The sequence below is a fragment of the Argentina silus genome (genome assembly GCF_951799395.1).
Source record: "Argentina silus genome assembly, chromosome: 7".
Classification (NCBI taxonomy): Eukaryota; Metazoa; Chordata; class Actinopteri; order Argentiniformes; family Argentinidae; genus Argentina; species Argentina silus.
Window position 1 is genome coordinate 4,867,940 of NC_139661.1, and position 25,868 is coordinate 4,893,807.

The window sequence follows — 25,868 nt, forward strand, 5'->3', positions numbered from 1 at the left end:
CACTCAACAAAATATACATGCTTCATGAAAGTACAACAAGCAATGAACTGAACAGGCCTAAACATAAGGAATGAAAACACAGACACATTAAGTGTCCACATAGGTATTCCACATTTTTATTTAAAGAATAAAATCCTGCATCCTCAATATCTTAAGACAAAAAAAAAAAACCTAAAAAAATACTAAAATTTCCTTTACATTTTTAAAATAATTTTGTTCTTTTTTGAAACCATCACACAAAAAATAGAAACAAGTACAATTTTGTAATTTAAAAAAATGTAACTGTACACAGCAGAATATACCATTTATTGCAAACTTGAACACCCCTGATACCTCAGAAACTATACACACAATTATTGCAATTCACCTAGAGATATGCAAAACTACTCAGACACCGCTCATTCATTCTCTGTTCTGCTTCCGAAAATAGACAGCTGTTGAATAAGTCCGCTTTTCCCACGCCACCCCCTGTGACGACCCTGTGACAGAGGCACAGTAAGTGGTATCGTCGATGTCATGCCGTTATTGCAGTCTATTTCAGGGGAGGTCCGTTCTTTTTTCTGTTTTGTTTTTTTTAACGGGGGAATTCCAGTAAATGTGGCACTTTTTTCCCCTCCTTTCTGCGAACAGACAACAGAAGAAACACTGTCCTCTTTGGGAGAGAGAGGGATGCGTTCAACTAAACTGAAATGTTCAATGTGTTCTCTTTAAGCAACAAAATGTCCTCTTTTCAAATGGGGAAAGTTAGGAAAGAATCAGAGCCCTCCACCACAGAGAGTCCCTCTAAGTGACACGTATTCAAGATCAATTCAGCAGTAACCTACTTTGACATTATGGTAAAGCAATGTCACCAAACATAAGACGCTAGACTAGCCTAATTCCTGTATCATGGACACCTCTAAACGCACTGTATACTTACAAAATAAGACAATCTCTCATCGCTAGCTATATCACTACAAGTCTATTAAAAAAGGGATTTCATTTGGAAAGATATGTTTCATTCAACAGCCTTTTGGGCCATTCAATTACTTGTGTATAACCTAACACCTATACATCATAGGACAAGCTTGTGTTACTGTATATGTGCACAAAAAAATATCTTCTTCTTTCTTTCATTCTTTTCAACAGTATAAATGCCAATTAGACTACAGTAGCACGGTCTGACAAATGGTTTCCACTTTGCTGTGTCCAGGTGGAGTTCTAAACATTGCCACGCACATTTGGTAACAGAAGCCCAAGTTCCAGGAGACTGATGGGTTTCTAGCGTAGGGTGTACGCCACGTTATTCCACCTTAGTACAAGAATGCTTGTCTGTGGCCAGTGCTACATTGGAGGACGACACATCTATTACGCAAGGACATTTCTAACCCATATCACCCATATCAGTGAATTTGGACTTGATCTGTGAACTAAATGATAGAGTATCTATCTAGTTTGATGCCGAAGGGTTGCGATTAAAAGCCAATTCAATGCGCCTGCATGAGTATGAGTATCAGCAATGTTAAGCTAGTTTGGAAGAGTAGTTTGAGACAGTACCATGCCTTGAAGGACATTCTAGTAAGAGAGAACCAAAAACCACCACTTAAATGCTGCAAAGAGTGATCTCACTCAGTAAACATTTAATCCCCCCAAAAGGTCCATGATAGCAGATTTCTGCAATGACAATTGACATCAATAAATAAAGATGAGAGAAATGCAGTCTTTCCCAATCCCGACCCTCGTCTACCAAACCCCAAGACGAACCCCATCCAAAAGCCCAACCATAACCACCGACATAATTGGAATGAGTAAATAACAAGTAGGGTAACCCAGCCCCTTTTTTAAAAACATTAAACATTGCGGTTAAAAACCTGTATATCTGCTTTTCATAAAAGCTGTCAGTTATGCTTGTTGTGTAACCACTGACCCATGATAAGTTCCACACTTGTTACGTCAAATACAGTATCGAGAAAGCACGCCCTCTACTGTCCGGCCCCTGCCAGCATACAGTACAGAACACTCAGACCCCTTATGGGTACAGATCACAGTTACTGTTAGGTCAAATTAGGCATGATACTAAAAAACCCAAGTTACATTGATGATTCTTCTGGAAACCAGCATGCAGTAATCTATGGCTTAATTCATACTACAGAGCCGAACTGATCTGAGCCAAGCTTAGCTGCACTGGGCTGGCCCGGGTCCGCATTCACCATTAGTTGCTGAAACAGTGCCGGGAACGACGCTGTGAATTTGTTTTTATCCGTGCCAGCACAGTACGGTTCGGATCGGCTCTGTTGTGTGTAAAGCCACTACCTGCCATCCGTTCCCCATTGCACCATGGAGCAGTCTTCTTAGCCTCAATAATAACGACAATCGATGCATTTTAAGTGAGAGTCCAAGCAAACCACAACCGCTGCTATTATCAAACAAGCAAGCAATCATCTTTTCACAAGGTAAGCTGGCTGTGTTGTACTGACAACGCTCAATCGAAGTGATTGCTGTTCTTTATATTAAAAAAAAAAAAGAAAAAAAAAAGTTTTTCATTCACTTTTAGTTAAAAGCAGAACAAAGGAGAATAATCACGAGCCATATAAACAGGTGAAAGCACACCTTTAACGACAACTATTTCCTGGTGGCCTGTCAAAGCCTAAGAGACAATAATCAGTATTTAAAAAAAAACAAAAAAAAACAGCAACAAATATGGCTTATATTTGTTTGTAACTGTTCCAAACTAAAATCAAGTTAATGCACAGTTTCTTCTATCAGGAGCCGACAAGAAAGCTGACACTAGGTATCACATGATTGATAGTTCATAGCCCATCCTAAAAAAGGAATCCAAAACAACCACATTGATAATTTAGAGTCGAGACGAAATAACACTTTTTCACTTCAACCACCTCCATAATCCTCACACATACATCACGCAAGGAAATGAGCAGAAAAAAGCAACGAGTTCTAGTTAAGGCAGGTTGTTTTAGCCATATCTGCTAAAGCTAGCACATTGTCTGAATAAACATTCAACACCCGTCCCAAACTGTGCTCATTGCACCACAAAATACCATACATCTGGGCAGTGAACATTCCCCCCCATGGTAAAGAGACAATCAGGGTCATGGACATGCCCACATAAGGAGCACATCTGGAGAACAAACTAAGAACTTAGGGTTACTTTTTGGGGAGATCCTCAGTAAAAAACCAAACCTGAGCCACGTTGTTAGTGAACATATTTGGAGATTGCACATCAACTCATGATATGTGAGCAACATCCTGGACAACCCCATGAGACCGTACAACTGCTACCAAAAAAAAAAAAAAGAAATCAAAATATTCAATATTATATGTCCAAATCACATATAATAGCATACAGTTGGGCCTGTGGCTGCTCCATTGTGCAATGTCGTCAAGAAAACCCTAGGCATGTAAAAACATTGAGAATACTACTGCAGTTGTTGAATAAGACTACAGGTTTCATTGCCAAATAGTGAGATCACTGCACTGGGCATACATTTCATTGTGTCTACACTGCCTTTGAGAGAAAAAAAAAAAAAAAAAAAAAAAAAATGTACTCATATATACGACGCTGCAGTGTACTGGAGTCCCACGCCTCGGGGGCCTGTCAACGCTGTGTAGCAGCAATTCCAACCCACGTTCATATTCTAAGACTGCATGATGCTAGGATTTACCAATACGCTCGTTCTAGTCGAAAAGGACAAAAGGAACTACAAATACGATCGTCGTTTTAACTGTTTTGCAGCCGTTTCTCGCTTCGCCTCGCGCTGACGCTGGGATAAAAAATACAAAAACACTTCCCCTCCAAAAAGCAGCCTTGAGAAATCCCATAGCCAGGCATTTACAGTATGGGAATGTAGGGGGGGGGGGGGTGCGCTCTGGCATGAGTCACAAGGTGTGTGTGTTCCAGTGAGTCTGTGTCTGTTAGCAGAGAAGAGGGAGAGGGGGGTGCTGGAGCTGCAGATGTAGCGGTGTGGTTGTGGTGTTTAGGGAGAGTCTGAGGGGTCAGGGTGTGTGTGTGTGTGTGTGTGTGTGTGTGTGTCTGGGAGGTCCTAAGGGAGTATCCTCTAGTTGAGGGTGGGTGAGGGGCGGTTGGTGAGGGGCGCTCCACTTCCACGGGGGAGGGAGGGAGGGGAATGCGTGTTGGAATGGGGCAGCTGTCAGTGCTTCCCTGTGGTTGGGAATGATGCAGCGTTTGAAGGTGATGGTCTCTCTCTCTCTCTCTCTCTCGATCTCAGACAGGGTCCCTGGGCTCACAGGGGCATCAGCCGAGTGGTGTGGAAGAGGAGTGGGTTCAGGTCCTCTGCGTGGACAGCCCGGTGCAGGGAGGGCTCAGAGGCACTCCGCTCGATTTTTGGCAACAGGTCCTGGACCTGCTCGATGCATACCAGGATCTAGGGGAGGCACACAGACGGTTTTTTAAGGATAAATCAAAGCTTTGAATATTTGAATATCGGTACATTGGTAGAATTCAAGTTCTATCAGATGGCATTGCTTGCATCATTACTTTTTCCACAGTAACATTTTGTACGATGGAAAAAGTTGAAAACCAAGTAAGTAAGACCCATCACCACAGCGAATAACATCATGGAGACACAAATACCTCACGGATGAGCATCAAAATATGCTGCTGTTGCACTCTCACCTGTGGGAAGAGGGGCCTCTCATCGCGTTTGAACTTCAGACAGTCAATGATGAGCCTCTTCATGGACTTAGGTGAGGTACTATACAGCTTACTGAGGTCTGGAGACAAGTAGCCACGCCCAACCATGAAGATTATCTGAAAAGAAGGACGAGTTGGTGAACATCTGCCTCTGGGAACACCCACTGCAGCATATGTTCTGATGTATGAGAGGTTTTGAGTGTGAACTCAGTTAAAATCAGGCGTTAAAAAAAAAGTTCACCCAAATTACAAAATCGCATATTTGGTTCTATGGACAAGGACAGAATTCAATCCACACTTTGGTTCTGTTTATCTGGGCACTTTGACTAACCTCTAACTGACTCAAATTTTGAATCATGGCCTTGGCCTGAATCATCTCAATATGGGATTTTATAATTTGACTTTTTATTTTGACAGAGAATAATAAACATCCATGTAGTTTATTCATGCATTGCATTATTGTATGTTGTAAATAAATATCCATGCATTTCAGTCATATATTTCACTGACATGTGGGATCAATAAAGTAAAGTAAAAGAACAAGATACAGTATCGAAGCAAGCTTGCAGAATGACCCTGTGTTGGAATTAACATGCATTTTAGCAACACAAAGTATCCTACGTTTCCTTCCAGGAAAGTGTCCCCTCGTTCACTCCTCCCCACAGATCTGATAGGACTGGGAAGGTGTGACGGTGAAAACCTGGTGGAGCTACCGTACCTTACACGCCCTGTCCTATCAGATCTGTGGGGTGGGTGGGGGGGTGTGAACCAGGGCAGATCAGAGTTATTGACATGAGGTAAAAAAATTAAAAAGTGTGGCATGGTCACCTGGTCTCGGTTGTTGATTTGACAATAAGGCAGAGTCCCTGACATCAGCTCAAACAGCACCACTCCGTAGCCGTACACGTCTGACTGGAACGTATAAGGGTTGGTGTCCTGCATTCTGATCACCTCAGGGGCCTGCGACAGACACACACACACACACACACACACACACACACACACAGTAGAACAATCAATCAAGGTACGCTGCATAATGTGATGAACAACAGTGTAGGCAGTGATGGACCACAGTGATGGAAACACAGTCTGATCAGCACTGTGATGAGAGACATCTGCGTAGAAGAAAGTACGCCCTACATTTTTAGACCCTGAACACATCTGGGAAACCACTAGGCATGAGCTGCATTCAAGCGCTCTTTGGAAATAGGTAACGCTGCAATTCGTGAACCTCTGAGACCTCAAGAGTTTCCCCCACTCGGAGCGATCACAGAATTAGCTGATAGGGAGCCCTACGCAAAAAATATCCTAAACTCCGGGGATTCTGAGGAAGCACTTGAATGCACCGGTATATACACTCACTGGCCACTTTATTAGGTACACCCTTTCAACTGCTCGGTAACGCAAATATCTAATCAGCCAATCACATGGCAGCAATTCAATGCATTTAGGCATGTAGACATGGTCAAGACGACCTGCTGAAGTTCAAACCGAGCATCAGAATGGGGAAGAAAGGTGACTTTGAACGTGGCTTTGAAAAGTGACTTTGAACGTGGCATGGTTGTTGGTGCCAGTATTTCAGAAACTGCTGATCTACTGGGATTTTCACGCACAACCATCTCGAGGGTATACAGAGAATGGTCAGAAAAAGAGAAAATATCCAGTGAGCGGCAGTTCTCTGGGCAAAAATGCCTTGTTGACGCCAGAGGTCAGAGGAGAATGGCCAGACTGGTTTGAGATGATAGAAAAGCAACAGTAACTCCAAGCTATGCAGAAGACCATCTCTGAACGCACAACACGTCGAACCTTGAAGCAGATGGGCGACAAAAGGGGGTCCAACCCAGTACTAGCAAGGTGTACCTCATAAAGTGGCCGGTGAGTGTATATACAGTGCACAGTACAAATGGACAAACACAGACAGACACGTGGCGCTACCACACGGCTACATCTAGTCTGACAGCTGGTTCTCTTACCATCCACAGAATGGAGCCGCTGGGCTGTTCTACCTGCTGGGAGCCGCTCCAGCGGGATTTCACAGTGGCCAAACCAAAGTCCCCGATCTTCACAGTCCAGCCCTCATGGAGAAAGATGTCTGACAAGGGAGCTAAGGAACAAGGGGGAGGGGGGGGGGGCTAGAGAAGCAGTACACACTTGAAAATAAATAAATAAGTAAATAAACAAACTATTGAATTGTTCATGCATCACATGAACAAGATTTGAAAAATCAAACGGTTCCATATACGATAGCATCCCCTGGAAAGCTGTGCCCTTTTTTTTTGGGGGGGGGGGGGGGATTGGACAAGGCACAATCCTTGGCCTAAAGTGACAGTGTTGAAACCTGTATGTAGATGTGTCAATTTGTTGTCACTGTTGCCTCATGATCTGCTTGTGGTGAGCTGCAGAGAAGAGAACAGAGCTAAGGCTGAAAAACGAGGCTTCCTCTGTTTGTGGTTATTGTTTACTGGCAGCCACAGTAAAACACCCCTGCACAACCAGATAGGATACTGTTTGACTTCAGGTCTCGATGAATTATATTCTTGGCATGAAGATAACTGAAAGAAGGGGGGGGGGGGGGGGGGGGAAGAGAGAGAGAAAAGCCACATGTTATTATTTCAAAAATGTATTCAAGTAAATACAAGTGCAATTAAAAAAAAGAATATGCCTGAATCATCTCAAAGTCATTTCAAAATCAAGTCATTTGAGTCTTTTCAGAGAATTTGGGACGATTTAGGCATGGCATTTAAAACATGCTAATTTAGGGTATAATGACTACCATCGGTTTTGGTTTAAAAATGCCATCAGTTAGCGGTTAGCGAGAGTGCTCGGATAAACAGAACCAAAGTGTGGATTTCAGGGTAAGGAATCCAAATATGTGATGTTGTCATTTGGGTGAACTATCCCTTTTTTCACAATACGGGTCAACTACAAATTCAACGTAGGGTCTTACTCCATGCCCTGCGCCGTCTGTCTGGCCACGTCGATGCGCCGCATGGTGTCGAACTTGGTCTCGGAGACGTGCAGATGGCGGTACAGGCTGCTGCCCTCGCACCACTGTGTGATTATGGCGAAGTTGGGCTTAGTCATGAAGCCCATGAACAGCAGAATGTTGACGTGGCGTGTCTTCCTGCAGGGGAGGGGGGGGGGAACCAACAAGACACCGACAGCATTAGTCACACAGGCTCCAAACCGTCACTTATCTCACCCACTATTCCATCACCGCACGCACAGGGGAACAGTTCTAGCACATTCGTGGTCGCTCATGGTTACAGGATGTACACTCACTGAGAAATTTATTAGGAACACCTGTACACCGTCTCATGGTGGAGGCGGTGTAATGGTGTGGGGAATGTTTTCTTGGCACACTTTGGGCCGTTAATACCAATCAATCATTGCTTGAATGCCACAGCCTATTTGAGTTTTGTTGCTGACCATGTGCATCCCTTCATGGCCACAATTTACCTTCTAATGGCTACTTCCAGCATGATAATGCACCATGTCACAAAGCAAAAGTCGTCTCAAACTGGTTTCATAAACATGACAATGAGTTCAGTGTTCTTCAGTGGCCTTCCCAGTCACCGGATCAGAATCCAATAGAACACCTTTGGGATGTGGTAGAACGGGAGATTCACAGCTTGAAAGTGCACCTGAAAAATCTGTAGGAATTGCGTGATGCAATCATGTCATCATGGACCAGAATCTCAAAGGAATGTTTCCAACATCTTGTGGAATCAATGCAAAGAAGAATTTAGGCTGTTTTGAGAGCAAAGGGAGGTCCTACCCAGTATTAGTATCGTGTTCCTAACAAAGTGCTCGGTGAGTGTATATTAGAAGACATTCAGAGGGGTTCAGTGGCAGCAGCTTCCACTCATTTGTCATTTCATCAAACAATGACGACAGCCAACTCACCGCAAGACTTGCATTTCATTTTTAAAGGCCTGCAACTGCTCAGGTGTGGGCTCTGTCACTTTGAGGATCTTGATGGCGACGTCCCCGTGCCACTTTCCCTTGAACACGGTTCCAAAGGAGCCAGCGCCTATCCTCTTCTGTATGGTGACCTCCCGGGAGTGGACCTCCCAGTAGTAACTTGAGTCTCTATAACCGCCGCGGTGCTGAAACAGAACACCTGGACGTCAAACGCCATTCTCAAAGACATAAAAGGCAAGACCTGTGACTTATGGTCAAGGGTGATGGGGGGGGGGTTTACGGATCCTTACCACTTTCTTTTTGTCGTCGGATGAGGAGGGCTTCCTCTCCTTGTGCTCTGAGGGGGATTTGGGGGGTCTCCTGCCAGGGGAGCCCAAAGAGGGTGGGCTGGTCGAGGGCTTGGGTGAGGGTTCCGGGCCTGAGTACACAACAAGAGCCAATGAGGAGCCGTCAGCCATAATAACAAAACATACGTGTGTTTGTGAAAAAATGAATAATGTAAAATACTGAAAGAATAAATAGGGAAACAAATCTCACCTATTGTATTATTCATTTTTAATAACGCCTCCTAAAGAGAAAGAAGAGACACAACATAACCATTTAACCACACAATCCTAAAACGCAAGGGCCGCTACCATTCCAAAGTGACACAACCCCTTCCCTTACTCCGTCCAACTGTTTCTGCAAGTGAACCCTACCCAGGTGAAGAGGGGAGTAAATGAAAGATAAAAAACGCTATAATTGTACAACTTACTTAGCTATACACATTGCAAAGAGAATACACTGCATCTTAACAGTAGATATAGCATGCTACTTACATTTCCAGGTGCTTTGCCAGACATCTTTGAATTGCATTGAAAATGTGGGAGGAAGAGGCGGGTTGAATAAATTGCTATGAATTGTGGAATACCATTCATGTCGAAGGGATTTATTTGTTTTGGTTGGCTATTGGTCGGCTAAGGGGGTAATTGGAGAGAACACGATTCTCCCCCTCGCTTACAACAGAACGGAATCTCCGCCATCTTACATCCGGGTTAAAAGGGGGGGATTCCCTCCTCAAGGGAAGGGAAAGGGAAGGGAAGGGAACGCACTGAAGCAAACGTATTTGGCGGAGCGGCCTCTAAGCGTAGCGTGTAATGCGGTGTGGAAGCGGCCCGGTCCCTCACCTCTATGATGCTGGTGCCGGCAGGGCCCACCGTGCTGACCATGTGGACGTTGGGGGTGGAGGTGGAGCGGTGCCTCTGTAGGGACTGGCCGTCTGCTCCTGGCAGGGGGAACCGGAAGGCCGAGGTCGGGGACAGTAGGCCATGCCTGCCGAGGCACGTCAGTATAAGTTGGGTAGACGCAACACATGATCATAGCGACTACTGCACGTGACTTCCAAGACAATATCAAAATGTTTCCCCCCCCCCCCTAAAGACTTTCTCATATCTCATTTCAGAAAGACCAATAGTATTTTTGTTTCTGTGCTGATCGTCACGTAGAAGACGGGCTTACCCAGCAGGATCTGGGGTTAAGGCTACGTCGCTCTGGGATATGGAGTTGTCAGGCAACAGTATGGAGATTTGAGGGTATTCATCTGGGCAAGGATGGGGCACACACCTGGACGCAAGTCACAGTACACGTATAGGTACAGTTCACACATGAGAGCACACGATACTGACGGAATGACAGAATGTAATACGAGACCCGAGGTGTGTTCAACAAGGCTTTCTGTTAGCTAACGGCCAACAGTTTGAAAAAGTAGCGTGCAGCAAATGTACCTTTCTGTCTCAGGGTCTAAAGTGCCAGTACAAACAATGATTTGATGATGTGTGCCCGCCAGTACAATAGCAATAACAGCTCAAATGATATTGGGCTTGAATATTGCCCCTATGCTGCCATGGTAATCATTAGAAAACCATCCAACTGGCGAATGCCTGTGACAGAATGGAACCAAAAGTGTGCAATTGTATCTTGCTGCGAAAAGGGAACACAGTTCCGCCACAAAAGCCTTTTTGTATGCACCTCTCGCCACAAACATAGAACAAGGAGGGGGGTCATGTATCTGAACAAAACATGAGGGGGGATCTGAATATTCTAATAACAAAAAAAACTACATGGACTCATCCACACTGTTGTATCCAACCTTTGAACAACCTGGTTGCATGTCAACGCCCTTGACAGACTGACCTTTTCGTCATGGTGTCCATGTCCACGCACACCGTGGGGACCTTGCTGCTGCAGTGCTGATGGAACTTGTAGCCACACGTCTGACACCTGAAGCCGTTGAACAGAAACTTGTGGCAGAAGTCACAGTAGGCCAACTTGAAGAACGTTTTCCGTACCTGTCAAGTAAAAAAAAAAAGCGACAGCGGTTGATTTCAAGTGCTACAGGCTACAGACAAGCTTCACTTCAAATCACTCAAACTTTATTTAGGCTATCCCCACAAGGGGCAACGATGATGCAATACTTTTTTTCTTCTTCTTCCAACCACTGGAAAATTAAGTGTCTGCGACTGTACAACATTTGCAACGGTTACTTACAAAGTTGTGCATGGTGAGGGGGACATCATCCAACACCTCTACCAGCAGCTCTTCTCCTACCAGCGGGGTGATGTCAGTGTTCCATTCCGTCAGCCTCTTGCGACTACGGAGAGAGACATGGATGAATAAGGAAAGGAGGAGAAACGCACCACTCACAGACAACAAGCTACCATTAACTCACACTGGTGGAGCCCATTGACGTGTTGTACACACACACACACACACACACACACACACACACACACACACACACACACACACTAGCCTTTATACATGGTGACGGTAGAAACACAAGATATTAGAATGAGGCATTAAAGATGACACAGAGAGAGACACTCAAAGGGATTCATGTTCCAGGAGCAGGACGCTCGTAAGAGATCACCCTTCAGAGAGAGTTACACACTGGCACACACTATCGGGAGAGGACAATGACCGACAAACTCCTCAGTGGCTCAGTCGGTAGAGCATGGCGTAAGGTTGTGGGTTTGATTCCCACTGGGACCATATATACTGAAAAATGTATGCACTCACTGCAATGTAAGTCGCTTTGGATAAAAACGTCAGCTAAATGGCATGCATATATATATATATATATATATATATATATATATATATATATATATATATATATATATATATATATATATATATAAAATAAACTTACCCCTCTAGGAGCCGAAACACGGCGCAGCAGTCCTGACTCAGGCCCCTCACTTTCAGGGCTTTATCCAGGCTGTCATAAACAGTCTGCCCAGCGCGAACAGTGACCTGGGGGATAGTCATATTATGTGAACAAAGGTGAGCCGCACGACGACTTTCAGCAATTTACAACTAGGGTGTGCAAGTACCTACTTGCGGGGAAAGAGCGCTACTTTCACATGATCAAATACAGTAAATGTCAAGGACATAATTAAGCACAAGTAGGAAAAAACTGTTTCTCAGAGGAAGAAGAAAAAAAACGAGAAAAAAAATGTGACGGGAACAGGCGCCAGCTGGGGCATGTAACACCAACTGTCTGCTGATGACTTAGTCATTAGAAAGTTGTGAATTATGAAAAGCCTGTTGAGGGCACTTGTCGCTTGTGTGAGAGAGAGAGAGATGAAAACGACTCGGCTGAAAACTCTGAAGTGATTTGAATGTCTTACCACTGTCCTCTGTTTGTTTGGGAGGTAGACTCTGATGGTGCCCCCGCCTCGGGGCACATCCTCTGGACTGGTCTCTCCCGAGGAGGAGCAGGAGGAGGAGGTGGAGGACATGATGAGAGGCAGGAGGAGCAGGGGGAGCAGCACTGAGACACTTCAACTGTACGACAGCTTCATGCACTGGGGAACTGAGCCCTTTACCTGGAACCTGAAATGAGCACAAAGTATAGCCCATATCACCGCAAGTTTATATCTCTTGTATGTAAAATAAGTTCCACATTTCAAATGACAGCATTTTCAAATTCATACATGCTTGCTCAAGCCGATGCAAAACATTGTGTGGTGTCAAGCTTTTGCATTGTCATAGGTTTTAGGAGTTAATTGGCTTGACGTTCACATCCATGGAACTGGCCATTTGTGAAACTTGCAGTGTGCCAAGGGTTGAAATTGGTGCAAATAGGTGTAGCCTTGCATTTGATGTGTCAGTGCATTTTCATCATTAGTGGACTGAACATAATTAAAATCAATAACACAAACTTGCAGACCTTGTTGGTATGGTGTAAATACCACACTAGTACCAGATATGGAGGTAAACAACAGGTAGGGCCTAAATAAGCAAAGAGTCTAGTTTTGACAGATGTAGTGGTAGTGTATCAGTGACAACCACAGCAAAACACTTTGCCAAACGTACTTCCATAGCTATTACAAATAAAAAAACACGTAGTTATATTGTACGTTGTTCAACGTTTGCAATGACCAAATTGTATTCGGCAACTGGCTATGCTACTTTGACACTTCACCTACCTGTTAGCTTAGCAGGCTAGATGCAACTTTATGCAGAATAGCTCACTACAACTCGATCCTTTAACTTTGTGCGGTCGTGAACAATTGTTTACTTCTATGCAAGACACTTGATGCTGGTTCGTCACATTCCAAACTGAAAAACCACTAGCTAGCTAAGTCCCCAACGTTAGCGAGCTGTCTGGCAAGGAAGCTAGCTAGCTTAGCTTAGCATACTAGTAGGATTTGACTGCTTAGCAATATGACATTTCGAAATTTTTAAGGCCATTAGTCTCCGTGGTCAAGTGACGTCTACTTATGATTCAAATCAGTTTGATGGAATGACATTACCACGTCGACGAGGCTAAATTATAAATAGTTTCTTAATTCCTGTCAGATGTTTTTTCACGTTCGAGTAAGTGGTGCTATTCATGAGGCGGAAAGGGATTAGCTAGCCAACTAGCTAGGAGGATGGGGTACCTAGCTACTAGCGCTCGCTTGCTAGTTAGCTGTGCTTCTCCTGTCTTATTCTGTTCTAACTTACTAAAACCTTGTTTGACTCTGACCTAAACAATCAAACACGGCACTGCTTTGTTCAACATGGATCACATCAAAGTGAGTCATCTGTAAAGGATTTCTTGCAATTTTGGTTCTGGAATAATCTTACCTGACGCAGCCATCTTGAATTCTCTCAATCTGAAGTTGGATCTGTCAAGAATTTCTGGGAGCAGTGTTGCCAGATTTCATTGACACTTTCCAGCCCAATCAGAGCCAAAATCCCGCCCATAATATTAAAAAGTAGCCACATTTGGGGGGTTTGTATGAAAACCGAATGTGGACTGTAAAAAGATTGGTTTTAATAATAATAATTTCAGAAACTCTGTTACCCCTTTCTACAATAGATTGGTCAACATATGAACCCAGATTTTTTACTGCATTTAAAATAACAAAACACATAATGTGGTATTGGTATTAATAGAGGCTGTCAATCCTACAAGTGACAAAGTATGTTTAATTGGATCCTATGAGTAAACACAATTTAAGAAAGAGACCACCATCATACACGAAATACAGCACATTCTGAGATATTTACTTTTGACACAGCTGGGGATGTATGTCAAATAGAGATGTATGGCTGACAGTCATCATGAAGGAAGGTGATTCATAGTATTTGGTCAAGTATAACAATGAAGAAAACCAATTTTATTTTAAATCTCATAGTAGAGTCTCTCTGAGTTTACAATATGTATTGATATGGAATGGCTACTGTGCAGGTAAATGGACAGTTTAGCAGCCATCTTGAAAGGAAACACTGTAAAACTGACTAAAATTGAAACATTAAACAAGAGAGGAGTTTGATGCCGAGTGAGTGTCATACAAGGCTTTCCTGGCAGTCTTTTTTGCCATGACATTATCCACAGCTTCTGACAGTCTGATGCCATATGTCCATATAAATCAGAGGATTGTTGAAAAAGTGTGAAAACAGTTCATAAAGGTTTAGGCTTTTTTCCATGGGATGAGTGAGTTATTCAATGCTAAGGAACTTCCTCTTCTTAGCCGTGTGTGTGTAGGAGTGGTGGCGCCATTCAACGTCCGCTGTACTCTCATTCTCCAAGGTCCCGAGCTTGATCATGTACACTGCAGACATCAAAAGGTTATCATTAATTTTGCAATCTATCATTTTGTGCTGAGAGAAAAGGAACAACATTTTACAGAGGTACAGAAAAGGGTTAACTAAATTAATGGACTTACATTTCATTTCAAACCTGGGCCCCACTTCAGATAACTCGACATTCCTGTGGTCAGTTTTTTTGTACGTGTGGTGCCTGCAATTATATTCAGTAACTTATATTAAGTCAATATAAGATGAGTTACAACTGTCAAGGTCTTCAATTAATAAGAAACAACATAATACCAGGTGAAACAGTTTTGAAACAATATTGGAATGTGCACTGTCTGCTCAACTTTAGGTACATTATATGCTAACTGGAAATACTTACCTGAAAGATATATAATCGTCCTGATTGGAAAATGTGATAACACGTCGACTGTCCTCTTTGGGCACTGGAAACAGATACTTGAGGATGCTGGATACCTGTTCAGAGACAGAATTACTTCCATTGCTGTCACAAACATTTGGACGCACCAACATAATAAGGGTTCGTATTGATAGAGAGTCCTCTCAACCAAGTCTCTCACCCTCTGGCCAAGTCGTGACGAGAAGTTGTGAAAGATGAGGTGAGGGAAGGCTTCAGACATGGTGCCGATGTCCGGTACGTCATGTCTCATGACCACATTGTAAAGGGTGAAGTACGCTGTCGGTCCAAAAGGCAGGTGACACACCACCAGTGCATCTACAAACAAACGCAACAAAAGCAATTTCAATTATTATCTTTTTTATTTGTTGTATTTCTGATAGAAACATAAGATTGTAAAGTCAAAGCTGACTGTACCTGGCTGTCCTCTGGTCTCGTGGATAATGACCAGATCGGTCACATTGTTGGCTTTACAGGCTTGAACCAGGGCACTGATTTCATGACCTCCCCTGTTCATGCGCTGAGCCCCTGGGAAGATCAGCTTCACCTCCTGCAGCAGCAAAGGTTATACATCAGCCACAACTAAAAAGGCAGTCATTTCAGTGAAGGTGCTTTGTGACAAAGGGAAGAAGCAGACCTTCGCAAACATCTTGAGTCGGGAGCTGGGGTCTCTTGAGGTCGTGACCATGACCTTGGGATCCTCTACTCCTGCCCATTTATACTCATCATCCATGTGAGAGCTGACACCTGCAAAGAGAATACTTTATCAATCGGTTTGTCACAGATAGTAATCAATAATAGAAGCAGACCAAACGCGCTACAGCTCAGCTTGAAAAATGAAAAAGGGGGGAAAAAGGTGCTAAAATAGGACAATGACACTCAAAACTGTTTCACCCTTTTTTTTCTTTTACCCAAAGAATTGTCTGCATTGTGTAAAGCTTCTGTACGACCTGAATATGAGGGACTTGCATAATTCCCAGTGGGCATGAAACAATAATCACCATTAATTCAAAATCTGGGGAAATATCTATCTATTGAATGGCTGTTGTTTCAACGCTTTTTTCGAGCAACCAAGCACTGAGCAAACAGCGTCTTTGTTTAGTTCAGTGTAGCTTCACGAAATTAAAATAGCATGCTCAGCCACATAGGCAGATATCCAAACCTAACTGCAATCTGATCAGGAACATTTTTGGCATGTTTACACAACCTTTATTTCCCCTGAATCTCAATAGTTTTATTTCTATGTTGGCAAGGGGAGGTAAGCAACACCCCTAATGAGAACTGAGGTTTTGGTGGCAGTCCAGGACCATGCGGTGATCTCCAACAATGAGATTCCAATCTTCCACACATCAACCGCATGCATCTGGCGTGTGTGAGGCTGACATACTATGCACATTTTGGGGACTTGTTTTTTGGCTCACCAACGCCAGGAACAGCAACTACAGATTGGATTCATAGAAGTGTTCTGGTGTAACTTTGGTGTAAGCTACAATCTGTAATTCGTGAAGTCAGTATACAGCTGCTTTACCCAATGTTTACACACAACACAAATGTAAACAAACACTATATAGCTCAAAAAGATGGTTAAAACTCCCATGTTGATGTCACAGACTGTCGGTTATTGCATATAGAGTTACGCATACGAATTTGAATATTATAGAATTTCTCCAACCTATCCCTCAGCATTATGTGGCAGGGCTGACATTCAGTTTTGTTCAAAATGACGTATTACTGCTTTAATACATTTTCTTTTGCAGAAGTGTTTTCTCCTATGTTTTCTTTTTTTCTTGGGATAGTCACAACAGTGAAGTGTTCTTGAGAGATGAAGAACGTTTTTGAAGAAAATAGTGACTATTGATGTACTGAATTCCATACATCTTCTGAAGAACTGTGTCACTGACCTTCTGCTCCTTCATCATCATACTCCAGTAATTTCTGTAACTCCACAGCATCTCTGCGAACCTCAGTTGGGATGAGACGATTATCTGAAAAAGAAAGAAACAATGACCAAAACGTTAGATCCTGGAATATGCTTTCCTACATGCATGTCAAGTACACATCTACAGCTAGATTAAAAACAGTCATAGCTTTTGTTTGGCCAGTAATAAATAGCCTAGACTAGTCAAACTAATTATTAGATATGCATCTAGCTTCCCAGATAAGCATTTAACATAAGGCATCCACAAATCTAGGGGTTTTATAGTTTAAATGATTATGCATGCACTCCTAACCATCAAGTGCAGATTTCAGCTTCTGTTTCTTATCCTCAATAGTCCGGACTCTGTCTTCTTGGGCCTTCCTGTACAGGTACTCCCGTCTCAGTCTCATCTCTCGACGAAGCTATACCGACACAGACAGACAGACAGAACAGACAGAACACACACACACACACACACACACACACACACACACACACACACACACACACACACACACACACACACACACACACACACACACACACACACACACACACACACACACACACACACACACACACACACAATATTGGTATGAATGGCATAAAGATGTTAGTTCGCTACATTTTATTTGCTAATCTTGCGATTACTCTAAACCAACACTCGTGGCCAGCACATGAAAACTACACCTCAGCTCAAAATTGCTGTGTTGCGGCGGTGATTATGTTGTGTTATAAGTAGCTAACCACGATAAACGTTTACCCGACATGTTCAATAATCATATATATATATATAATCAAATGTGAATAAGAGGAACATTGTGAAAAGATAAATAGATAAACTTACCATTTTGTTGTTCAGATGGCAGCCACACACATGGGCTACCGAGGAAGTTACTAAAACTATTTTTCATTGGCTGTGCCATCAGCCAATAGAGATGTGCGAAACTGGTTAGTAGATTCTAAGCGTTGTCTCATTGGTCAATATGTTGTCTATGGCGATGGATTTGCAAGCCGTTCTCAGCCGTTCCTCCCGGTTGAGCGGAGTTTTCGCCTGTCCTCGAACTAGTTGCAGCTGGTGCCGTTCGAGGATGAATTTTTTTAATATTGAGCATAGGCGATTATTTTTTTTATTTTTATCTTAGACAAATTGTATGACTGTCAGTCCGGTTGGCATGCATTAGCAAATATATAGACACCACTGGGCCAAACATCTCTGGTCAAGCCATCAGCCCGGAACCCATTTTATTTGCGGTAGTTTCCAGACGGATGTTAATGTCTTAAGACGTCAAGTAAACATGGCAACGTGCATGAGAACTGCTATTAAAGGTCAGTTCCAGAGTTTGTTTCTTGTTTCTTATTTTAAGTAATTGTTGTACTGTAATGCAAGCCACGCACTGATAAAAACGTAAATATCCTTATGTGCAGCAATAATATAGGCTGAGTTATATGTATGCGGCATAATTTAGCTTGCTTGAGTTAGCTAGCTAGCTAAATAGCGGGTCACAATATCTGTTACACCCACTGATAGCTGTCACATCAGTCACATCATCTTTCTCCGAGGGTGTATCGATTTTAGGAGGACGTCCCGACTCATTTGTATATTACTGCGATCTTGTTTCTCTCAGTCTTAGCAGGATGTCAAAGACATCTCCTGACTGCTGGTGGCCCAACATGCACAAGTGTCTCGGTTGCATCCAGGCATCCCCCTGTAAGGACATTTGCAGCAGTGAAGTAAGTTAACCACCAACCGCTTTTGAGACCTTTAGCAGACTACTAAACCTCATTGAAGCGAACCAATTTCCTCCAATTTCTCATTTCACTTAGTTAGTTTGACTGAACATGACATATTGTGAGCTTTAAACTGGGGGGGTTTACATGATGCATCATTTGTCTGATGGGCCTAATGTATAATCATCAATTTAGGCTTTACCGAGTGCTCACTGTGGGAGCCTCTAAACAGAACCATCTAAGACATTTGATATGCTCTAACCTCACGACAGGGTCGCGAAGAAAATCAAGAAAGATGACAAAGTGAAAGAGGAGAAGAAAGAGAAGAAGGTCATTGACAACACAAACCGCCACAAACCCTACGGCCTCACGGCCTGGGTTCCCGTGGACGATGTCTATATGATAAGGCATTACCCCAGGTCTGTCTACGAGGCTACTGTGGCCATCGACATGCTAAAGAGCTTTACACAGGTAGACTACACTCCCCTGGACCAACCCGTTTTCATGGATCTAAAACTTGACATGAAACTAGAGAAAAAGGTATGGAAATTAGACGACAGTTGTTATTGACTTGTGTAATAATACACACCGCTCAACTTCTTTTACCATGCAATCACCAATTTACTATATGCACCAACATGTTGCAGTGTTGTTGCTGAAGTAATTACTTTACCACACAGGGCAACTCAATTTTAAGTGTTGCCAAATTCACATACTGTGAATCAGTAAGTGTTCACCACCTTGGACTTTTTCCACATTTTGATGTGTTACAACCTGACTTTAAAATAGATTTAACTGATGTTTGTTTGTCACTGATATACACAACATATCCTATTATGTCAAAGTGGAAATTATTTTTTAGAAATGCTTACTAATTAATTTAAAAATGAAAAGCTGAAAAAAAGCTATCTTGAGTCAATAAGTATTCACCCCTTTGCTATGGCACTCCTAAAATTTGCTCAAATGCAAACATGTCTTCAACAAGTCACTCAGTAAGTTGAATTGAGTCCATATGAGTGCAAGGATTTGGGAATGAATTGCTTTAGTTTTTGTAGGGTCTCTGGTTTGCATACACTAGGAATCAATTACACACTGTGTTGATTAGGCTGTCACTACCAACATTGATCCTGATAAACTCCCCAGTCCCTGCCGGTGACGAACATACCCATAACCTAATGCAGCTACCACTATTCTTCACACGAGGGATGGTGCGGAAACTGCATTGCATGTGCTGGATTTGCACTAAACTTAATGCTTTGTGGTAAAACCAAATAAACGCATTTCCAGCCACTTTCTTTGCTGTATCATTTGAATTCATTGCTGCAATTATGGATGTGAGAGATTTATTTCCCATTAAGGCCACTTGTAGAGTTACTGAGATGATGTTGTCCCATCGACTGTGCTTTTTCCCCTCCGCCATTCAACGTTGTAGACTGTCGTAAGTCTCCCCAGACCTCAGGGTCACATTCCTGAGCAACTTGATCCACACAGTGTGTAATTGATTCTTATGCAAATCAGAGACCCTATAAAACAAAGATATTCATTCCAAAATCACATAAACCATTATCTTTGCATTAAGATGGATTTTTTGAACTTATTGAGTGACTTGTTGACAACATTTTTGAAGTGTGTCATAGCAAAGGGGGTGAATACTTAATGACTCAAGACATTTCAGCCTTTCATTTTTAATGAATTAGTAAACTTTTCTCAAACCCAATTTTCACTTTGAAGTTATGTTGCATAGATCGGTGACAAAACAAGTCTATTAAATCTATTTTAAAGTCAGGTTCTTGCGCAGCAAAATGTGGAAAAAGTCCGGGGGGGGGGGGGGGGTGTGAATACGGCACACTGTATGTTTTCATTTAGCCTAATCAGAAGATCATATGTTAAACAAAGAAATTGAGAATTGAGGTGAGATTTTAGATGAAAAGCAGACAGTTTTTCAGCGAATCAGGAGCTACTTGTATCCATGGCTCACTCAGCCTGTCTACATGTATAAAATCCTACGTGGTATGACGTTTTTGTTTCAAACCTAGTTATACCTTTTAAGCTCAATGTCCCTGTCGGTGAAATAGGGCTGACATGTCTCCTCGTTAAGTATGCAAAAATGATGTTGAAATGCATAATTAATTGAGACCACTCATGGTGAAATAAACAATTTAATGGTGGGGGGGGGTGCATTTAACACTTGATTGAATACACATTTTAGACTTGCCATGTGTTGATGTGGGTGAATGACCCAAATTGCAAATATGGTTTTGCTCAATCCAGATCCTTTAATTGGCAAGGAGTATCATTGATCATTGGCTAGCATTGACTCTTGGAATATCCTTCTTTTTCCAGAAAAAAGTGGATCCCTTTGTCAGCACAGTTCATTTACCACACCCTTTCAAGACAGAATCCAACAAAGTTGCAGTCTTCACAGAGGTTGGTTATTACACACACACACACACACACACACACACACACACCTGTTTCCTTTAGGCTCTTCTTTTTGTCTTGGTCAGATCTGTTCTGCCTAGCCATAGCAAAGTACACTACATACAGCCGGGGTCAATTCTGTTGGCACCGTCAGGTTTGTTGCTGTTTCTTAAAAAAATATGTTAACATTTAACAAGCTTTTGTTCTTCACGCATTTATTGATTGCATATACAACTGCCTAGAACAATTACATTACATTCTGAAACTAGAATTAAGCATTTTAGCTTGGAGAGAGAGTACTTAGTTTGGTGGTGATTACTGCCCCCACACGCTTCTTGTGGCCACCAGGGAGCTTGCTGCACCTTTTCTTTCTTCTTTTAAAAAAAAAAATGTTTTTAGGGCATTTGTGCTTTATTGGGATAGAGATTGACAGGAAGGATGGGTGAGAGAGAGGAGGGATGACATGCAAGATAGGTCGAGGTTCGGAATCAAACCAGGAACCTTGCGATTACGTGGTAAGCGCCTTAGTGTGCTACGCCACTAAGCGCCCCTGTTGCACCTTTCTACTGACAATTTGCTCCACTCTTCAGCTGCAAACCGCTCCAATTCTTGGATGTTTGAAGGGTTCCTTCAACCAACTGCTGTCTCGCCATAGGTTTGCGAAGGGATTCATTTGCATTACATTTACATTTATGGCATTTAGCAGACGCCTTTATCCAAAGCGACTTACAACAAATACATTTGTTTAAGTAAGTGAATCATCTCTCCATCAGTCGTCATAAGATAAAGTAATCAATGCTCAGACCAGGGGCCATAGGCAGTCACAATGCTAGAAGAAGGACATTTTTTTTAATTATTATTTTTAATAACAGGAGAGAATCTTTTACGGGGGGGGAGTGGGGGTGAAGAGGTCTTTAGGAGGGATTCAAATCAGGACTCATCGCTGGCCACTCTAGTAGTCCCAGTGTTTAATTCCAAACCGTTCTTTTTGGATGTATGTTTGGGGGTCGTTGTCCTACTGGAAATGTTTAGACACTGGGTTGAACGTTTCGTTCCTGATCATCTTCATGTTGAGTTCATGATGCCATGCACATGTTCAAGGCTGCCAGTACCAGAGGCAGCATAGCAACCCCACAGCAGTGTCCAACCTCCCCCATATGACTGTGGGCAGGGGGTTCTTTTCTTTGAATGTTTCATTTGGTCATCTGGACACATCGCTCTGATCTGCATGGCCAAAGAGCTCTAATGTTGTTTCATTGGGGCATAGAACCATCTGGGAATCCTTCTGGGGAAATGTTCTTGTGACTGATGAAAGGAAATGAGAGCTGTTTGGCAATGCAGATCAGAGTTATGTTTATTATCAGTAGAAAGGCAGCAAAGCTCACCGATGCCTACAAGAAGCATTTGGAGGCAAATGCCGTGCAACAAAGTATTAGCTCTTGGGTGCCAACACATATGTCCAGGTTTTATTCTAAAATGCTTAATTCTACTTTCAGAATGTATTGTTTTTGTTCTGTACTGTTGTACATGAAATGAATAAACGTGAAGAATAAAAGTTTGTTACATTTTAACTTATTTTTTTTTAAGAAACAGCAAAGAATCTGACGGGAGATAGTTGGCACCAACTGTAATGGTTTGATGTGTTATACATTTCATAATTTTCTTGATTGACCTTGAATAATTGCTCCAAAGTAATGCCTATGTTAATTATTTTTTCTTTCAAAAACCTTCATTGAATTTGCAGCAACTCCAGCTGGTTCCAGGCTAATCAGAATTGCTCAGTGTGATACCAATGAACGGGAATTAATCTGAAGTATGGGCATGTGAACCAGACTGGTTAAAGATGTATTGATGATAATGAGAGATATTTGTGACAATTTCAGCTGTGAACACAGATGTCAAGTCAGGAGTTGCCCCATAGTGCTTTGTATTCGTCCCGTTCCATTTAAATGAGTAATGCTGTTGGGTTTCTGTTTAGGATCCTGATCAAGCCAAAGTGGCCCTGGAAAGCGGAGCTGCGTTTGTGGGAGGAGCAGATCTCGTGCAGAAAGTGAGTTACCCAACAATCACAGAGAAAGAGTCTAATTTCTCTCTCTCTCTCTCTCTCTCTCTGTCTGTCTGTCTGTCTTTGTGTCTCTATTTGTCTCTCTGTCTGTGTGTCTATTTATCTCAGATCTTTGTCCATGTTACCCATGGCGTTTCTCTTTTGCTAAATTTCAGATCTTAGATGATGAGGTAGAAGCAGACTTTTACGTGGCCGTACCAGACGTCATCTCCAAACTAGTGCCTCTGAAAAACAAACTACGGAAGAAGTTTCCCAAAAGCAAGAGAGGTAACCCTCCATCCACTGGTCCGGTCACGCCTCACCTCTCAACCTGTTGCGCATCTCAATAAGCCTGTCATCATTGCCTTCTTCTCGCTGATGTGAATGAATTGAGCTGGTGAAATCTGATAGGCAGGCATCCACTGTATTGCTTTCATCCTTTAGAAAACCAGTCGAATGATTTTTGCAAACCATCTTCTCATGTTTTTTTCTTCTCTCTCTTTCTCTGTCATTATTTCAGGATCTGTTGGAGTAGACATTCCTAAGATGCTGGAGTTGTTCAAGACTGGCCATGAATACCTTGTCACGAGGGACTGCTATGTCATAACCAGAGTAGGCACGGTGAGTCGGTAGGGACTGTTTTTGTTGCTAGTATTGATTCAAATGGATTCAGTTTAAAGCATTAGACATCTTCTTTTAGTCCATTTGAGTCCATTTTCAATCAATTCAGGATATTCATTTAATGAAGTCCTCAGCGAAAACATGTGATGTTTAATGCATGTGATTCACTGATTCTGTACATCACGGCATGCTGGGCACAGTGAACATTGCCCCTCATCATAGATTAATGAACTGAGTAAAGTAATCCAATGAACTTGCAGGGAGTGAATTGCAGTAATATTGCTGAGATTGCTGAAGAGTACTTGCAGAGCAGACATGTACCGTAGGCAGCCATGCGGGACATGTCCCCCCAATGTCGTTCACAATGTAATTGACTGAGGTAATGTTTTCTTCACTACAGCTCGACATGCCCAAGGAGTACATTCTAGCCAACATGCAGGCTGTCATCGCCGACGTCTGTTCCCACCGACCGGCCAGCTTCGGTATGTACTTGTAGCTACCATCCTCTCACTGACGAACATGACAGCTTGGCTGCTCTCAGGGATTCATTTGCCATAACAGTGAATCTTCAAGGTTGTGCTACATGCTATCCTACACTCTATGATTTCTCATTAGTTGAGCTACACAACTTCGGTAGCAGAAGTCCTGTGACAGGATTCTAATATAAAGTGTTCCTGTTCCTCGAGATGTTACATGCCAGGTCCTGATTTGTGCTTCGAAATCCGTCAGGCTTTGAGTATATTTCTACAACGAGGTTGTTGTCTTTTTAAACCCATGTCATTATGGGGAAAACACAGATAAGGGTTGAGCAGGAACAATTGTCGTGGGCGACTTGGAAAGAGTGTAATTAGTTTCCTTGCGCTGACATTCTTTTGCCCACGCTGTTTTGTTAGTGGTCGTTTGAAGTTGCTCAATACCCCTCCACCTCCCTAATTTTCATAGCTGTGGAAGATTTTTTTTAGATGGGAGCAGGAGATGGATCCAACCCACCTGGGTATTTCTAAACCTGTGTGCGAAACTCTGTTTTGATTCTGTGCCAGGAAGCATTACACAGCAAGAAAATACTGCAAGGCCAGAGCTCAGACCTAGTTAAATTATGTTTGAACCAAAGTATCATCAGGTTTTCATATCTACATAGTATTTCGGTTGCCCTCACAAATTAAATGGACATCTCACACCTCTGCTGCTCAGACTGGTATCTCAAATCAATATCAAATCAAAGTTTATTTATCATATGCAACAGGACAGCATAAACAGTACAATGAAATGCTTTTGACTAGCTTACCTCTCAACAGTGCAGTGAAATACAAGGATGGGAATTTAAATGTCTTATCTTATAGAAGAGTCATCTTTAAAGCACCACAGTTTACACCCGTCTCCTGGTGTCTGACGCCCCCACCCCTCCCTCTCTCCCCACAGGAGAATTCATCGTGCGGGCCATTGTCAACAGTCAGATGAGTGAGGGGCTTTGGTTCAAAAGTGAAGCGCTCCTACCCAAAGAGCCGGAGAAAAAGGACTGAGATTGTGTTTTTTGTTGTATGACCGATCATGTGTATAGTAACTGTATTGAAATCTTACAAATGTATCCTGGGACCTTTGGACATGTCTTGTTATTGCTATTACATGTCGATGGGGCTTACTGTAAGCGTGTAATCGTTTTGGGATGTATGTGAAGATACTTTTGCATCCCCTGATAAAGCCTTTATCTATGCTGAATCCATGTGTTCATGTGTGAACCTTTGAACTGAGTGGCTACTTTTGTTGGTACAATGAACACTTATTTCCTGAAACACCAGATGGCAGTATTACCATTTACAACAACTCCTGATTAACCTTATTCTACTGAGGTTGAATTTAATGAAATGCCAGTGCACCAGAAAAAACAACAGTGTTTCTATTGGATTTCTGTTGAAAGGTAATCAACTGTTATCTACCTTTTGGTAACTTGGCTATATAGTTGCTCACATCTTGGCAAAACATTGCACAGTAATGTTTCTTTTGAAATAATTAAAAAAAAAAGTCTGTAGGTCGGGGAGTTCACAACACAATTGTATTCAAGTTTGGATTAATAGTG

General features: G+C 42.5%; 3 protein-coding genes across 4 annotated transcripts; 1 reads left to right on the plus strand and 2 right to left on the minus strand.

The window, feature by feature from the left end:
* Window positions 1-100: 100 nt before the first annotated feature.
* araf (A-Raf proto-oncogene, serine/threonine kinase) lies at window positions 101-13,714 on the minus strand. Of its 2 annotated transcripts, none has more exons than XM_083673721.1 (16): window positions 13,691-13,714; window positions 12,247-12,451; window positions 11,766-11,869; window positions 11,102-11,204; window positions 10,748-10,902; window positions 10,073-10,177; window positions 9,742-9,886; window positions 9,113-9,140; window positions 8,866-8,993; window positions 8,558-8,760; window positions 7,599-7,775; window positions 7,157-7,203; window positions 6,625-6,743; window positions 5,480-5,611; window positions 4,634-4,768; window positions 101-4,382 (listed from the first exon to the last, which is right to left on the minus strand). In XM_083673721.1, exons 2-16 carry the CDS (start codon window positions 12,355-12,357, stop codon window positions 4,242-4,244), a joined length of 1,833 nt encoding a protein of 610 aa, XP_083529847.1. In that variant the 5' UTR covers window positions 12,358-12,451; window positions 13,691-13,714; the 3' UTR covers window positions 101-4,241. The 2 variants fall into 2 exon arrangements, with proteins under 2 accessions (XP_083529847.1, XP_083529846.1); XM_083673720.1 differs by having other exon boundaries at window positions 9,113-9,143.
* A 303-nt stretch (window positions 13,715-14,017) lies between these two features.
* Window positions 14,018-17,851, minus strand: imp4 (IMP U3 small nucleolar ribonucleoprotein 4). Its single transcript, XM_083673762.1, has 9 exons — window positions 17,825-17,851; window positions 17,291-17,399; window positions 16,961-17,044; window positions 15,697-15,806; window positions 15,477-15,609; window positions 15,223-15,377; window positions 15,024-15,118; window positions 14,776-14,849; window positions 14,018-14,661 (listed from the first exon to the last, which is right to left on the minus strand). Exons 1-9 carry the CDS (start codon window positions 17,825-17,827, stop codon window positions 14,549-14,551), a joined length of 876 nt encoding a protein of 291 aa, XP_083529888.1. The 5' UTR covers window positions 17,828-17,851; the 3' UTR covers window positions 14,018-14,548.
* A 295-nt stretch (window positions 17,852-18,146) lies between these two features.
* mrpl1 (mitochondrial ribosomal protein L1) lies at window positions 18,147-25,510 on the plus strand. The gene is made up of 9 exons (XM_083674247.1): window positions 18,147-18,306; window positions 18,606-18,711; window positions 18,981-19,248; window positions 21,052-21,135; window positions 23,108-23,179; window positions 23,350-23,461; window positions 23,694-23,794; window positions 24,195-24,276; window positions 25,214-25,510. The coding sequence occupies exons 1-9, from the start codon at window positions 18,276-18,278 to the stop codon at window positions 25,312-25,314; spliced, it is 957 nt and encodes a 318-aa protein (XP_083530373.1). The 5' UTR covers window positions 18,147-18,275; the 3' UTR covers window positions 25,315-25,510.
* The last annotated feature ends 358 nt before the right edge of the window (window positions 25,511-25,868 follow it).

Coding starts and splice junctions, on each gene's coding strand:
- araf (XM_083673720.1), bottom strand. CDS start 12,357: ATGTCCTCCACCTCCTCCTCCTGCTCCTCCTCGGGAGAGACCAGTCCA. Junction 9,144..9,741: donor CCGGCACCAGCATCATAGAG/GTGAGGGACCGG, acceptor CTTTCTCTTTAG/GAGGCGTTATTAAAAATGAA. Junction 8,994..9,112: donor AAAAATGAATAATACAATAG/GTGAGATTTGTT, acceptor TTGTGTACTCAG/GCCCGGAACCCTCACCCAAG.
- mrpl1 (XM_083674247.1), top strand. CDS start 18,276: ATGGCAACGTGCATGAGAACTGCTATTAAAG. Junction 19,249..21,051: donor ACATGAAACTAGAGAAAAAG/GTATGGAAATTA, acceptor TTCTTTTTCCAG/AAAAAAGTGGATCCCTTTGT. Junction 23,795..24,194: donor TCATAACCAGAGTAGGCACG/GTGAGTCGGTAG, acceptor TCTTCACTACAG/CTCGACATGCCCAAGGAGTA.
- imp4 (XM_083673762.1), bottom strand. Junction 17,045..17,290: donor GCTGAAATCTGCACTTGATG/GTTAGGAGTGCA, acceptor TTTCTTTTTCAG/ATAATCGTCTCATCCCAACT. Junction 15,610..15,696: donor GACTCAAGATGTTTGCGAAG/GTCTGCTTCTTC, acceptor TTGCTGCTGCAG/GAGGTGAAGCTGATCTTCCC.